Source organism: Motacilla alba, chromosome 23, assembly GCF_015832195.1.
Source record: "Motacilla alba alba isolate MOTALB_02 chromosome 23, Motacilla_alba_V1.0_pri, whole genome shotgun sequence".
Classification (NCBI taxonomy): Eukaryota; Metazoa; Chordata; class Aves; order Passeriformes; family Motacillidae; genus Motacilla; species Motacilla alba.
This window is the reverse complement of record NC_052038.1, coordinates 4,612,958-4,628,597: the sequence shown is the minus strand read 5'-3', so window position 1 is coordinate 4,628,597 and position 15,640 is coordinate 4,612,958. Positions and strand designations below refer to the sequence as shown.

Here is a 15,640-nt window from a genome sequence, read left to right as displayed (position 1 = left end):
CTGCACCAGGGGGACGCCTGCGATGGGACAAAGGGGTGTCACAGGATAAGGGGGGGCAACTGTGCCAAATTCCATAAATTTACCCCCAAATCACCTGAGCTCTCAGCCAAGCCCCCGTCCGGGCAGCTGTGGCTGAGTGCCCTGCTCCAGGTGTAACATTTCCAGGGATTCAGGCTGCTCCTGGCCCTGCACCTCACGGACAGCACACACAGCATCTGACAAAAGCAAATTTATTTCCTTTTATGAAGCTTATATTACATGCACGGACCAAAGCCAGGACAACAGGTAACGGCAGGGCTGGGGTTTTGTCCAGATTCCATCAGTTCTTCTGGAATCCAGAGGCCAAATTCGAGGATTTTTTTGGTCTTAAAAAATACAATCATAATATAAGGAATGTTTTTTTTTTTTAAATTTATTTTGTTTCATTTCAATTCCTCCTCCTCCTATTCCCTGCATACAGCAAATGCTCCAAAAAAGGAGGCAGGAGGGAAAAATCTAAACCACACACACTTCCCCCCCCAATCCCTAAAAATTCCCTAAAACCCACTGAGATGGGAGGACCAAACCTAGTTCTATCCAGAGGAAAAAAAATACAAACAGAACATCGGGAACAGAGCTCTGACAGGAGCAGTACCCTCAGGATTTTCCTAGAAATAAAAACATTTCCCACATTTGTTCAATGAGATGCTCCAAATCCCTTCGGATCGCTTCTCTCGGGGTTTGGAAAAGCAGCTGGATACGCAAAGATCGGTTTGGAAAATCAAAATATCGCATTCTTGGCAGAGCCTGCTGGATATTCCAGATACTGCCACGGCCAGCAGAGCGAGGTGGAGATGGCAGAGCCCACAGGCTGCTCTCAGCTGTGCTGCTGCGCCCACGGGGGCTGGCAGAGGCGCTCGGGGTTGATCTGGGGACTTGTCACCAGGTCCCTGTCAGTCCCCTGTCACCTGCGTGGCCTGGGTGTCCGAGCTCTGGTTGGTGGACTGGATGAACATGGGCTGGGTGATGTCCTGGCCCGCGGGCATTGTCACCTGCTGGATCTGGTACAGCTGCTGCAGACACAGAAGGCGACAAAGGAACTTCTGTTAATGCTCAGCACACCCGGAACCCCCCCCCCCAGATTTGGTCCCTCTGGGGTATCCCAAACCCACCATGAGCTGCCACCAAATCTGCTGCTAACTCCCACCAAAGTCCTTCTGGGAATTCCTGATGCCCAGGATCACATCAGGGCCCCTCTGCCCATGGATCTCCCAGAGCAGCTGTCCCAGGATCCCTGGGAAGTTCCAAGGCCAGGCTGGACAGGACTTGGAGCATCCTGGGATAGTGGAAGGTGTCCCTCACATGGTTGGAAGTGGATGAGCTTTAAGGTGCTTCCAACCCAAACCATTCCATGGAACTTCCAGATGTTCAAACCTTTATTCCTGAATTAGGAATTTAGGATTTCACTCGGAGTGCCAGGGACTGGATTAATTCAGAGCAAAGGCAGCAGAACTTTAAAAATCCACTTGAATTTAGAGTGGCACAACATTCCCTTTCCCTTAGCAGTGTTTTATGAGGAGGAACACGTGGATTTAGGACAGTCCCTGCGCCCCCTGTGCCCCCCAGTTCTTACCTGTCCATCCGTGAACTGGCTGAACTGCTGCTGCCCCTGCTGCACCTCTGTCTGCGTTATCTACAGAGATAAGAGCAGCTGATCACTGCCAGCCCTTCCCGGAGGGTCACAACCCCACCAACACCATCCTGCTGCTGCCTGCGGAGAGGTTTTTAACCTCAGCCAACTTTGCCAGCACCCCAACCGCGAGAGGGACGGCAGCCACGGACACCTCCAGAGCAAACACCACCTTCCAGACCAACTCCAGGTCCTTCCAGACCAACACCAGGTCCTTCCAGACCAACACCAGGTCTTTCCAGACCCCAAGTCAGGTCCTTCCAGACCCCAAAACCACGTCCTCTCTGCTTCCCCCGAGGAGAACGTGGCCTCCAGGCAGGGAAGGATCCCTCAGCCTCAGCGCCGCTCCCGACGTTCTGCCTTTCCTGCGCGGCTCCTCCCTCACCCAGGCAAGAAGGAGAAGGAAAGAGAAGGTTGATGAGCCCAAAATGTTACCTGCAAGCAGCTCAGAAGCAGCGGGAGCTTCACCCAGAGCCACACACACACACACAGACAAGCTCTGCATGCACCTCTCACGGACACCTAAAGGAGGTTTCCGCTACGCTCCTTCATTTTTAAATTTTTTTTTGGTAACAAAACCTCTGACAAACAGGAAGAAAAGAAAAGTAGGAATCCTAACCCAAGAGGTGGTTGAAATCCCCTGGGATTCGCAGCTTCAGGAGCTAGGGAAGAAGCCTTGGAGGCAGCTCTGTGGAGTGCATACCTGCTGTGCATTGGTTGCAAGCGTCTGGATCTGCCCCTGGACTACCTGGGTGCCTGACACGGGTTGGGCTAAGCGGATATACTGCAGCTGGCCAGCATTCAACTGGACCTGGAGACAGGTGGAGGGGGGGCAGGGAAAGAAAACGAAACAGGTCACTCTGCACCCTCAACACACAGCAAAATTCCCTGCTCGATTCCACCACGGGAGCTGGAGTTACGGGGGAGCTTTCCCCTGGAGCTCCACGGAATTCTGAGGGGTTCCCAGCAGGAATCACCACGAGGGACCCTAAAGGCAAAACCCCAGGGCACAGAGCTCCTGGATATCCCTGAGGCACCACATTCCTCCTTTTTTTTCCAGGCTGGGAAGGGTCAGTTAGTAGCTCAAGCATATTAATGGCTCGGTTTCTCAGGGATTTGGAAGCAGTTTTGGTTACGAGGATTAAGTTTGACTCCTTTGAGGCAGAATTTCACATCAACTGTTAGGAGCTGGCAGCACCAAATCACACCCTACACCTCTATCATATCCTGCACCCCTACCAATCATATCCCGCACCCCAATCAATCACATCCTGCCAAAAGTTAAGGAATAAACAGGATTTTCCCCCACAAACAAAGCCAGCAGAGATGGCAAACCCCAAAGATATTTTTGGAGGCTTTGAAGGCAGCTCTCTGCCAACACCTGTCAAGTCCCACCTGGCACAAGCTCAGCTTTTTGGTGTCAGTGATTCATGTGAGAGATTCAACCCCAGATTTATTCCCTGAATCCCCTAATTTTGGACGCTTGGGAATGTGGCACATGGAGAAAATACAGTTAATACACACCTGAGAGCAATAAAAATGTCACAGATAGCACTGCTGGATTTTCCTTCTGCTGTTTAACTTTACAACATTGCAATTCACAGCTTTAAGGGTAATTTTATACCAAAAAAATCAGGTTTTTTTTTCCTTTTTAAGAAGGGGAAAGAACACACAGAACACTCTAAAAAACTGCTGACTGATCAAGAAGTGCCTGGAACGTGGTCCTGGCATTTCCACAAAAGCCACCAACTCCCTCATTTGTATCTGAAAGCTCCAAAATTACTTCAAGAGCAAATAAACCTCTCATGAGCAACAAAATTTAAATCAAGAATTGGTTTCTGCCTTGAGATCAGCAGGGAGGTCAAGTTTTCCATGCTGGGGGAATTAGGTTTAATTACATCATTAAATGATGGTGGAAGAGATTTGGGAAAAGTTCTTCCAGCAAGGAGAGGAAGCTCCAAAGAACATGCCCAGAATGAGGTCTGGGTAAGACAAAGATTAAATTAATCATCAAATTCAAACAATTATCACTTCATTGATGGATTCACTTCCAGTTTTTCTCTGCTGAAAATTCACTTTTCTATTTCATTTCTGGAATAAAGAGCAACAGGGAGTGTGCACAGCACCAGGAACACGTGGGAAACCAGGAGTAACCAACACTCCAGAGGCATTTCCAGTTTCAGGAGAGAGTTTCCAACTCTATTTGGGTGATCCAAGATGCTCTGCTGAGCCCTCAGAGCTGTCAGAAGATGGCTCTGACTGTGCCAAAAGAGAAAGGAAATAAAAGGAAAAAAAATCAGACAAGCAAAGCAGAAGAGCAGAACAGAGCAAGGACTGGAATTCTGTGGAGCCAAATCCAAGTTTTTCTCCAAGTTTTATTTTATTTCACTTGGCTGGAAGCTCCTTCAGCACCAAGTGTGGTTCTTCAACAGAAGAATCCTCCTGGTTGCAGCCAAACAGGATCTCTGCTGGGAATTGGGATTATTCCATCCCACATTGCTGGTTTGCAGTCGTGGAGCTGCCAGAGATCCAGGCATTCCCAAAAGGATTCCACACTCCAGCCCCTGAGGAGCAGCCACAGCTCCCTGCTCTCCCACAATCCCAAGAAAGAAGGAGGAAGAAGCAAATTCTTGGTCAAAACCAGACCCTAAAACCCCTGCAGTCTGTCCACAACCACAGGATCACTTCCCAAAGGATTCCCCTGGATTTTCTTCAGGAGGTTTTGGCCCTGAGCAGCTCCTTTGCAAAGAATTCTTTCTCCCAAGGGATCTCCAAGCCCCTTCCTGTAGTTCCAGCATTCTCTGGGGACAAATCTGAGCTGCTCTTTCTTGCTGAAGATTCACTGGAGATCTCCTTCCACAATTCTTTGAGGAACAAATCTCTCAGAGAGATTTTCACAAGGAAAAGAAGAGAAAAAAGAAATGGAAAAGAAAGAAAAAAAAAAAAGAAACGGACAAGAAAATGCAGAGAAGAAAAAGGGTTCCTTGTAGGAAAAAAGACAAATTGGGAATTCCTTCCTTCCTGATCAACATCTCAAGGCAGCAGCAATCAGCTGAAGACTCAAAAGATGAAAAGAGCTGGAAAAATCTGGCAGCTCCCCCCAAGCCAAACCCTTTCCAAGATGCTCTGACCACGAGCAGAGGGAAGCTCAGCAAGGCTGGAAAGGCAAAACCTGTGTGAAAGCTCCAATTTCACAGCAAAACTGAAACCCAAGTGAAAACGCCTGGCCCTGGGTGACCTTTGGGTCCTGGAACACAGAACTGGCTGATTTTTATTTATTTTCTTCCTCTACCAGGTGTGATATTTTCCAGCTGGGAACCAAAAGCCACAGCTTTGTTGTCATTTTAAGTTAATGTGACTTTTTTGACCTCTGTGTTTACTTAGGACACATTTCAGAAAGTTTGGGTGATATTGGGCACCCAAAATGCCATTTTTAAGGCTGATGTAAAAGCGAGGAGGTATCTCCTGGTTCTGCAAAGCCATTCCTCCAACCAGCTCCAAATATTTTGGAGAAATATTTCTTTTAACATCAAAGTTTATTAATAACTCCCAGATGGCAACTTTCCCACTCAGCCTGCCAGGTCACGACTTCAGATTGCAGAGGCACAACCAAGTAAAGGCAAAAGAAATGAATTCTCTTTTATTCAAAGCAGGCTCTGGTGAAGAACTGAGGTTTAGCCAGGAAATATTTGATTTATTGCTTCCTAATCACAACTATTTCACTCAGGGGAAAGTGTTTGGGGTGGGCAACGAGTCTGGACTAAACGAGTTAAGATTTATTTCCCCCTTCATGTTGGTTTTCCTAAGTGCAGGATCCACACCACTCAATCCAAACTTCCTCTGCCAGTTAACGAAGCAAACAGAAACAAGCCTCATGCTCACAAATTTGCTCAGGGGGAGCTTTTCCACCTTTCCTCCTGGCCAAATCTTACCGGGATCTGCTGGATTTCTCCCGTGTTGGTGATGATTTGCTGCATCACTTGCATGGTTTGTCCTGTGCCGCTCTGAGCCTGCTGGCTCTGGCCCTGGGGCTGGGCCTGCACGATCTGGACCTGCTGCCCCTCTCCCACCTGCATTGTCACAGGGGTGGTCTGCACAAAAAAAACAACAGGGATGAGAATCAGGAGGTGGAAAATCCATGAGATGTCAGGATTGGGGCAGACCCAGCCTGTCCTACACCCACTGATCGTTGCTGGGGTTGGGCCAGGCCTGTCCTACACCCATAAATTGTGGGGATTAAACCACCACAGATGGAGCTCGGGCACTGTCCTGGAGGATCCGACCCAGGAACAGGACCAGGAACCACATTTGGCCCAGGAGAGCTGAGGTTGTCCCACAGCAATGTCCAAGGTAAGGCAGGACAAGGATTGGAACAACTTGGGACGGTCCCTGGAACACTTTGGAAGGTCCCTGATCATGGAACAGGTGAGATTTCAGTTCCTTCCCTCCCAACCCATGGATTAAACCCACGATTCCCATGCTGTCACTGATGTTCCTGAGCAATCCATCCCTGAGAACTCTCCTGGCTCCCTCAGGCCTGGCTCAGCTGGTCCTGCTCATTGCTGGGGTTGGGCCAGGCCTGTCCTAGACCCAGATTAAACCACCACAGATGGAGCTCAGAGCCTGGGTGAGGCACTGTCCTGGAGGATCTGACCCAGGAACAGGACCAGGAACAACATTTGGCCCTGAAAAGCTGAAGTTGTCCCACAGAAATGTCCAAGGTAAGGCAGGACAAGCATTGGAACAACTCGGGACACCGGAAGGTTCTTGATTATGGAACAGGGTGAGATTTCAGTTCCTTCCTTCCCTCCCAACCCATCCCAGGGGTTAAACCCATGATTTGCACACTGTCGCTGATGTTCCCGAGCAATCCATCCTGGAGGATTCCCCTCAGGCCTGGCTCACCTGGCCCTGCTGGGGCTGGGCGATGATGATCTGGCCCGGCTGGATGGTGGTGGTGGCCGTGGTGGTCTGCTGGCCCTGCTGCTGGCCCTGCACCTGCACTGCTGCTGGCTGCTGGGCCAGGGTGAAGTAATACTGCACGGGCTCGGCCGGGGTGACAGCCTGGCGCACCTCCTCCTGCAGGGAGACAGCGGGCATGGGCACGGGAACATGGCACCCGCCTGCCCCGCGGCCAAACACAACCCCCAAACACATCCAGGGCTTCAACAGCTCCCTCAGAACACTTCAACGGGTCAGGGTGAGCGGGTAAAAGCTTGGTTGTTCAGGTGGAAATCAGGTGCCTGGTGCACTCCTCCTGCAGAAGGACACCGGGAATGGGAACATGGCACCCGCCCGCCCCACGGCCAAACATCCCCCTCAGACACATCCCCTGGCAAAGGGGATTCAACATCTCCCTCAGAACACTTCAACAAGTCAGGGTGAGCTGGTAAAAGCTTGGTTGTTCAGGTGGAAATCAGGTGCCTGGTGCACTCCTCCTGCAGGGAGACAGCGGGCATGGGAACATGGCACCCGCCTGCCCCATGGCCAAACACAACCCCCAAACACATCCCCTGGCAAAGGGGCTTCAGCAGCTCCCTCAGAACACTTCAACGGGTCAGGGTGAGCTGGTAAAAGCTTGGTTGTTCAGGTCTGTGGAAATCAGGTGCCTGGTGCACTCCTCCTGCAGAAGGACACCGGGCATGGGAACATGGCACCCACCCACCCCATGGCCAAATACAACCCCCAGACACATGCCCTGGCAAAGGGGCTTCAACAGCTCCCTCAGAATACTTCAAATGAGGTAGTGTGAGCTGGTAAAAGCTCCATGGTTCAGCCCTGTGGAAATCAGGTGTCTGGTGCACTCCTCCTGCAGAAAGACACTGGGCATGGGAACATGGCACCCGCCTGCCCCACGGCCAAACATCCCCCTCAGACACATCCCCTGGCAAAGGGGCTTCAGCAGCTCCCTCAGAACACTTCAAGGGGTCAGGGTGAGCTGGTAAAAGCTTGGTTGTTCAGGTGGAAATCAGGTGCCTGGTGCACTCCTCCTGCAGGGAGACAGCGGGCATGGGAACATGGCACCCACCCACCCCATGGCCAAATACAACCCCCAGACACATGCCCTGGCAAAGGGGCTTCAACAGCTCCCTCAGAACACTTCAAATGAGGTAGTGTGAGCTGGTAAAAGCTCCATTGTCCAGCCCTGTGGAAATCAGGAGGGTTCCCAATAAAGTGTGGATAATGTGGAGTCGCTGCTGAGGTGCAGTCATGGTGAGGAGGAGGAGGAGGAGATGAATAAAACCACCAGAGCTGAAAGCCATGGAACCCTCATGGGTGAATTCCAGCACAGGAGCAATTGCCAATGCTCCAGGAAATCTGACAGAGCCTCCTCTGCCACCCAAGCCCTCTCCTGAGCTGTGTTCCCCACCCTCCACCGAGCTCTGGTGTCATGAAGTCAGGATTTGATGCTGGCTGTCGTGCCCGGAGTTGTTCATTTCAATCCAGCTTTTCCAGGCTGACACCCATTCCCTCAGCAGTGGGAAGAACCAGAGGCTCTGCTCTGCCTCCCTGGCAGCAGCAACGCTGCTTTCTTTCATCTCAGCAGAGAAAAGCCCCTCATGATCAAGGATATTCCAGGATTTGCAGAGATGATGGGATGTCAACACTGCAGGATCAGAATTCCCGAGCTGCCCAGAGCAGCTGGACGAGGGCAGGTGCAGCTCCCAGACGTTCACTCCATGGCAGAAGGCGTAAACAATCCTCTCCCAGCCACCTCGAGTTCACAGCTGAGAGTGTAGGATGTTTACACGTGCTACAACATGGGACATTCCCACCTCCGAGAGCCTGCTGGAATCCCTGCTTTTCTCAGGATTCCCCTCCAGTTGATCCAGCTGGGCAGGAAAAGGAAAATTCACATTAAACGGGAGCATGTCTGGGCGAGCAGAGGGCTGGAGCGAGGAGTTTGTTGGCTTAGAAGCTGTTTTTTTGGAGAGCAGAACAACTCAGGAGTTACTCCTGGGAGGTTTCCCAGAGTAAGAATCCCAAAAATTCAACTGATCCCAGCTGGTTGTAAAAAAAAGATCAACTTTGAGCCTGGCTCTCAGGGCAAACATCATCACAACCACACCAAACACAACATTCCCTACTCCCTGTAATTTCCATTCCCCTCATCAATTCCTCTGAAGGAAGGAGTGATAATAGTCAATAAATTCAAATATATTTTCACCAGGGCAGGCCTGCAGTGAACCAGCAACCCCCGAGAGCTGGGGCTGCTCTCAGCCCAGTCCTTAGGTTATTTTTGGAGTGCTCCAATCCCCAATTCCAGCTGAATCCTGAAATAATGGAGGCCACTGAGACCTCCTCCTCTGAGCATCTATTCCAGGAGGCTCAATCCTGTTTGCAGGAATGGCTTTAAATCCAAATCTGCTTCCACTCCCTCCTACCCCTAAAATAAAATATGAAATACAATAAAATCTTAATCCTAAAATAAAATCTTTTCTTTCCAAGCCACAGAGCAACACAACACCAGGATTTCATTCCCAGTTCCTCCAAGAACCAACACTGCCCTGGTCAAAGATAAATTACAGATTGTAACACCAGGCAAAAATAAAAAATATTTTAAAAAAAATCCAGGCACAGGCAGCTTTTCCATAGGATTTTTCCTGTAAATCCTTAACCTACATTCCTACATTCTCCATTCAACTTTTCCCAGTTCCTCCAAGAACCAACACTGCCCTGGTCAAAGATAAATTACAGATTGTAAAACCAGGCAAAAATAAAAAATATTTAAAAAAAAATCCAGGCACAGGCAGCTTTTCCATAGGATTTTCCCTGTAAATCCTTAACCTACATTCCTACATTCTCCATTCAACTTTTCCTGCTGGAAAAAGCATTCCTGGTGATCACAGATGGCTGAGGAACATCTCCCCAGGCTCATTTGCACCCAGAACCCCCCAGGATTTCCTGGCTGGGATGGATCAGCAGTGATCCCCGATGCTGTGACACATTCCTCAAGGGCTCCAGGAGAAATTCCTTGGATTCCAGAGCCTGGATGTTCTGGAATCACAAGGTCCTGATGGGATTCGAGCAAGGAGAAGACACAGGGAATGCTCTCCCCTCCCAAACATGGAGCGCTGCTAAAAATAGAAAGGTAAAGGAATGAGGCACCTCAAGGATTAAAAAAAAAAAGAAAAAAAGTGGATTTCCAACGCCAGAATGGAAATTTGAGTGATTCCAACTGTAAAAGAAGTTAAGGAAGAGCAGCTGTGGGAGCTGTTTTGTCTTTTAATTAACACCAAACTAATGAGTTTGGGAGAAATCGTGAGGATTTATGTAGATATTTCTGTTTTATGTCGAGCTCCCAGCACACCTGGCACGCTGATTTTAACCCCAGGAGCAGCAGGATGGACTCTCCCAGATTTTGGGACATGGAAAAATGTTTTCCTTGTTTCCTAGACCTTCATGAAATCGGGATGGGGAGGTAAAGCCAGCTCAGGGCACCGTCCCAAAGGAAGAGGTGTGGATTCTATTCCCTCCCTTCCCTGTCACTCCGTTGTCACCACCAGGACACTTCCAGGCACAAAACCAGGCAGCAGCCTCCAAACTCCAGCTCCAGATGGGAATGCTGCTCCGCACACTCCGAGCAGACACAATTTTCCATGCTAGCCAGGATTTGGAAGGGAAAAGGGGGAAAAAAAATCAATTTTAGACACAAACTTCCAAGCCAAGACGTTCCCAAATTCCCCATTTTTTTTGGGGACAACTTATCCACACCGCAAACCTTCAGAAAGGTGTTGTTCCAACAATAATTTGAATTTTTTTTTTTTTAAATTGCAGGAGGAAGGAGAGGAATTATCCAAAGAGGGGCGTGAGGGGAACGCAGAGTTTTTATCCAGCAGGGAAACTGGCAGGAGAGGGAAGAGGAATCCCTGCAGCTGAGCTGAGAGCAGCAGCCTGCTGCTGTAAACATCCGACTGAAAGCTCCTTCCAGCACCTTCCAGCTTCCAGTCAAGGATGTTTACAGAGGCACTGACTGCCCCAAAGGATGCAGGAAGGGCATTTTTCAACCCAAAATGCACGTAAATTCTTTTTTTTTTCAAGTTAAATTTTCCCTGCTGGCACCACCCAGGAGTGGGTTTGGTTTGCTGGTCAGACTGCTGTGATGTTCACTCAATTTCTATTTCCACAAAAACCCCGTGGGTTTTGGTTTTATTCAGCAATTTTATTTCTATTGAAGAATTTAAGAAGCTGAAATTAAAGAATTTAAAAAAACCCCATGAAAGTAAAGAGTTTAAAACCATGAAATTTAAGAATTTAAGAAGCTGAAAGTAAAGAATTTAGGAAGCTGAAAGTAAAGAATTTAAAAATATGAAATGAAAGAATTTAAGAACTTGAAATGAAAGAATTTAGAAACATGAAATTAAAGAATTTAAAACTGCAATTAAAGAATTTACAACCATGAAATAAAAGAATTTAAGAACTTGAAAGAACTTAAAAACTTGAAATGAAAGAATTTAGAAACATGAAATGAAAGAATTTAAGAGCCTGAAATAAAAGAATTAAAAACTTGAAATTTAAGAATTTAAGAAGCTGAAAGTAAAGAATTAAAAAATATTAAAGAATTTAAAGATATGAAATGAAAGAATTTAAAGATATGAAATGAAAGAATTTAAAGATATGAAATGAAAGAATTTAAAAATATGAAATGAAAGAATTTAAAACCATGAAATTTAAGAATTTAAAACTGCAATTAAAGAATTTACAACCATGAAATAAAAGAATTTAAGAACTTGAAAGAACTTAAAAACTTGAAATGAAAGAATTTAGAAACATGAAATTAAAGAATTTAGAAACTTGAAATGAAAGAATTTAGAAACTTGAAATGAAAGAATTTAGAAACTTGAAATGAAAGAATTTAGAAACTTGAAATGAAAGAATTTAAGAACATGAAAGAATTTAGAAACTTGAACTGAAGAATTTAGGAACATGAAAGAATTTAAAAACTTGAAATGAAAGAATTTAAAACCATGAAATTTTAAAATTAAAAAACGGAAATTATAGAAGTTAAAACTTGAAATTAAAGAATTTAAAACCATGAAACTTAAGAATTTAAGAACCTAAAATTTAAGAATTTAAGAACTTGAAATTCAAGAATACAAAAACCTGCAAGCCACAGGAAAGACAAGAGCGAAGCACAAACCTCGTGTCTAAATCTGCGTTGCTTGATCACCTCTGTTTCCACCAGAGGCTGAAACCACGCCGAGGAAAGGAGAAAACGTGCAGAATTTTGTGTCTCACCTGCCTTTTCGGAGGCTTCAGCTCATCCCTGGGCACGATATCGATCAGGAAATCAAACTGGTCAAACTTGGTGATCGCCATGGCGATGTCGTTCCTCTGCAAGGACAAAGGGAAAAGCATTCCTCAGCTCCAGGGGGCTTTTGGCACTGGAGAGAGGAAATCAGAGCTGTTTGAAGTGAGGGGGAAAAGAGGAAAATGTCTCCTGCAGCTCCCAGCTGGTGGAAATTCAGTTTTGTGCTGAGCAAAGCCTCCGAGATGCGCAATAAAAAAGGGTTTTTAGCAATTTTAGCAGCTTTAAGGGATACCAGTCATGGGTGCCTGCCCCCAGATCAGCAATTCCTGCCAGGACACAGAGCTGACGTGGGCCTGAAAATCCCAATCTTCCCCTGACCTGAAGGCCTGAATTAATGGTTGGTGCATTGTCCAGTAGTTCTGCTCAAGATGGAAGACCAGAAGTGAAAACCTCCTCTTTTTCCCCATAAAATGACCTTAAGAGTTAGATTTTACTCTTTACTTAAGAGTTATATTTTACTCTTCCAACCATTTAAAATTATTATTATTATTATTATTATTATTATTATTATTATTATTATTATTATTATTATTATTATTATTATTATTATTATCATCATCATTATTATGATTATTATCATTATTATTATTGAGGAAATGGATTCTCTCCAAGAGCCAATAATCTGAATTTTGTTGTAGTTTGATTTTCACCTCCACACTTCCATCACCAACAAACCAAACCTACATATACAAATTAAAATTACCACTAACAACAACAAAAATCAACCAGAAATTCAACAGCTGCAGTTGTTCCAGCAGGTCACAATCAGCCGAGAGATGGAGATTTGTGTTTGGGTAAGTTTATTTTAATTAAATTAACAAAAAAATACCTTTTAACTGGGCAGTTCTGTGCTTTGCTGTGGACAAAACATTATATTTTACTCTTCAACCATTAAAAAAAGGGTATTACTGAGGAAATGGATTCTCTGTGAGACTAAATAATCTGAATTTTGTTGCATTTTGATTTTCACCTCCACACTTCCATCACCACAAACCAAACCTCTCCAACCAAGAACAAAACCAGCCAGAAATTCAACAGGTCACAATCAGCCGAGAGGTGGAGATTTGTGTTTGGGTGGGTTTATTTTAATTAAATTAACAAAAAATCCCTTTAAACTTTGCAGTTCTGTGCCTGGAGTTACGGAAACAAGGAGGAGGAAGGGATTTGGGAGCTCTCTACCTGCAGGGTCCTGCGTTTGTTGTCCTCTGTGTGGATCCAGGCTCGCAGGGTCAGCTCGGTGATGAAAATCTGAGCAGCTTTTGCAAACAGCACGGGGGCTTCTGCACTGATCATCTGGCAGAAAATCAGATTATTGTCAGCTCTGCCCCTCAGTTCCAGCAGCACAGAGAGGAATTGCATCGCCTGAGTGGGTGCTGGGTGGTTAAATGGGAATTTGGGGGAGTTTTCACCTCAGGATTTCCTCGGGTGTGGTTCAGTTGAGATCGTGGAAGAAGAGTTTTGGGTAAAAAACATTCTCTGAAGAGAATTACTTTGTCTTTTTTCCACCAAATTTCCTTAATAAATACCTGGCTCAATTTTAACTCAAATGAAGCAGTTTGGTTCTCAGCTGCCTTGGCATTAATGCTTATTAATTAATCTTGAAATATGAATATTCCAGACAGGCCATTCCCTGCCTTAAAATCTCATTTTCCCCTTTATCAGCACAAATTTGGCTTTTTTTTTTTGGTTCAGACACGGAGTTGGAGAGGTCTGGGATCCTTTTGCAGGGAGTGTGAACACAGAATTTTCAGGATCTCATTTAAATTAAGGGCTGTCCTGACAGGAGGACGGTGTCGCACTGAGGGGAAAATAAAAAAGAAAGAAAAAAAGGACAAAAAAATTCTCTTTTCCCTCAGGAATTAAGTGATAGTTTTCCAAATAAAAACCAGGGATGAGTGAAGCAGCACGGAGTCAAAACCTGCAGGTGATTCCTTTTTCCTTCTTTATGTTTCAGGGAATTTTTCATCAATTTGTGTGTCCTTGTCATCAAAATCCCAAATACTGGGATCAAAGCCAGGTTATCCAGCTGAATGTTGCTTCTTTTTCCATAAAAAAATAAAATAAATGGCACAAATTCATGGGATGGCAATCTATTGGGATCAAACCCACGTTATCCACCTGAATTGTTGCTTGTTTTTCCATAAAAAAATAAAATAAATGGCACAAATTCACGTGATGGCAATCTACTGGGATCAAACCAATGTTATCACCTGATTTGTTGCTTGTTTTTCCATAAAAAATAAAATAAATGGCACAAATTCAAGGGATGGCAATCTACTGGGATCAAAGCCAAGTTATCCACCTGATTTGTTGCTTCTTTTTCCATAAAAAAATAAAATAAATGGCACAAATTCATGGGATGGCAATCTACTGGGATCAAAGCCACATTATCCACCTGATTTGTTGCTTGTTTTTCCATAAAAATAAAATAAATGGCACAAATTCAAGGGATGGCAATCTATTGGGATCAAACCAATGTTATCACCTGAATTGTTGCTTCTTTTTCCATAAAATTAAAATAAATGGCACAAATTCATGGGATGGCAATCTAGTGGGATCAAAGCCAGGTTATCCAGCTGAATGTTGCTTCTTTTTCCATAAAAAAAATAAAATAAATGGCACAAATTCACGTGATGGCAATCTATTGGGATCAAAGCCAGGTTATCCACCTGATTTGTTGCTTCTTTTTCCATAAAAAAAATAAAATAAATGGCACAAATTCATGGGATGGCAATCTATTGGGATCAAACACAGGTTATCCAGCTGAATTGTTGCTTGTTTTTCCATAAAAAATAAAATAAATGGCACAAATTCACGTGATGGCAATCTATTGGGATCAAAGCCAGGTTATCCACCTGATTTGTTGCTTGTTTTTCCATAAAAAATAAAATAAATGGCACAAATTCACGTGATGGCAATCTACTGGGATCAAACCCACGTTATCCACCTGAATTGTTGCTTCTTTTTCCATAAAAAAATAAAATAAATGGCACAAATTCATGGGATGGCAATCTACTGGGATCAAACCAATGTTATCACCTGAATTGTTGCTTGTTTTTCCATAAAAAAATAAAATAAATGGCACAAATTCAAATGATGGCAATCTACTGGGATCAAAGCCAGGTTATCCACCTGAATTGTTGCTTCTTTTTCCATAAAATTAAAATAAATGGCACAAATTCAAGGGATGGCAATCTACTGGGATCAAAACCACGTTATCCACCTGAATTGTTGCTTCTTTTTCCATAAAAAATAAAATAAATGGCACAAATTCAAGGGATGGCAATCTATTGGGATCAAACCAATGTTATCACCTGAATTGTTGCTTCTTTTTCCATAAAATTAAAATAAATGGCACAAATTCAAGGGATGGCAATCTACTGGGATCAAAGCCAAGTTATCCACCTGAATGTTGCTTCTTTTTCCATAAAAAAATAAAATAAATGGCACAAATTCAAATGATGGCAATCTACTGGGATCAAAGCCAGGTTATCCACCTGAATTGTTGCTTCTTTTCCCATAAAAAATAAAATAAATGGCACAAATTCATGGGATGGCAATCTACTGGGATCAAACCCACGTTATCCACCTGAATTGTTGCTTCTTTTTCCATGAAAAAATAAAATAAATGGCACAAATTCATGGAATGGCAATCTACT

At 44.9% G+C, this 15,640-nt stretch overlaps 1 protein-coding gene across 3 annotated transcripts in view; it reads right to left on the bottom strand.

The window, feature by feature from the left end:
• Nucleotides 1-214: 214 nt before the first annotated feature.
• The window catches only part of NFYC (nuclear transcription factor Y subunit gamma), a 36,626-nt gene continuing 21,200 nt past the window's right edge, over nt 215-15,640 (bottom strand). For 2 of the 3 annotated variants that reach the window (XM_038160569.1, XM_038160567.1), the window contains exons 4-10: nt 13,161-13,274; nt 11,909-12,004; nt 6,575-6,748; nt 5,602-5,760; nt 2,373-2,480; nt 1,613-1,672; nt 215-1,052 (exon numbers count right to left, since the gene is read on the bottom strand). In XM_038160569.1, coding sequence (XP_038016497.1) covers nt 933-1,052; nt 1,613-1,672; nt 2,373-2,480; nt 5,602-5,760; nt 6,575-6,748; nt 11,909-12,004; nt 13,161-13,274 — 831 coding nt within the window. In that variant the 3' untranslated portion in view covers nt 215-932. The remainder of the gene's footprint in view (nt 1,053-1,612; nt 1,673-2,372; nt 2,481-5,601; nt 5,761-6,574; nt 6,749-11,908; nt 12,005-13,160; nt 13,275-15,640) is intronic. The other variant, XM_038160568.1, reaches the window with a different exon arrangement.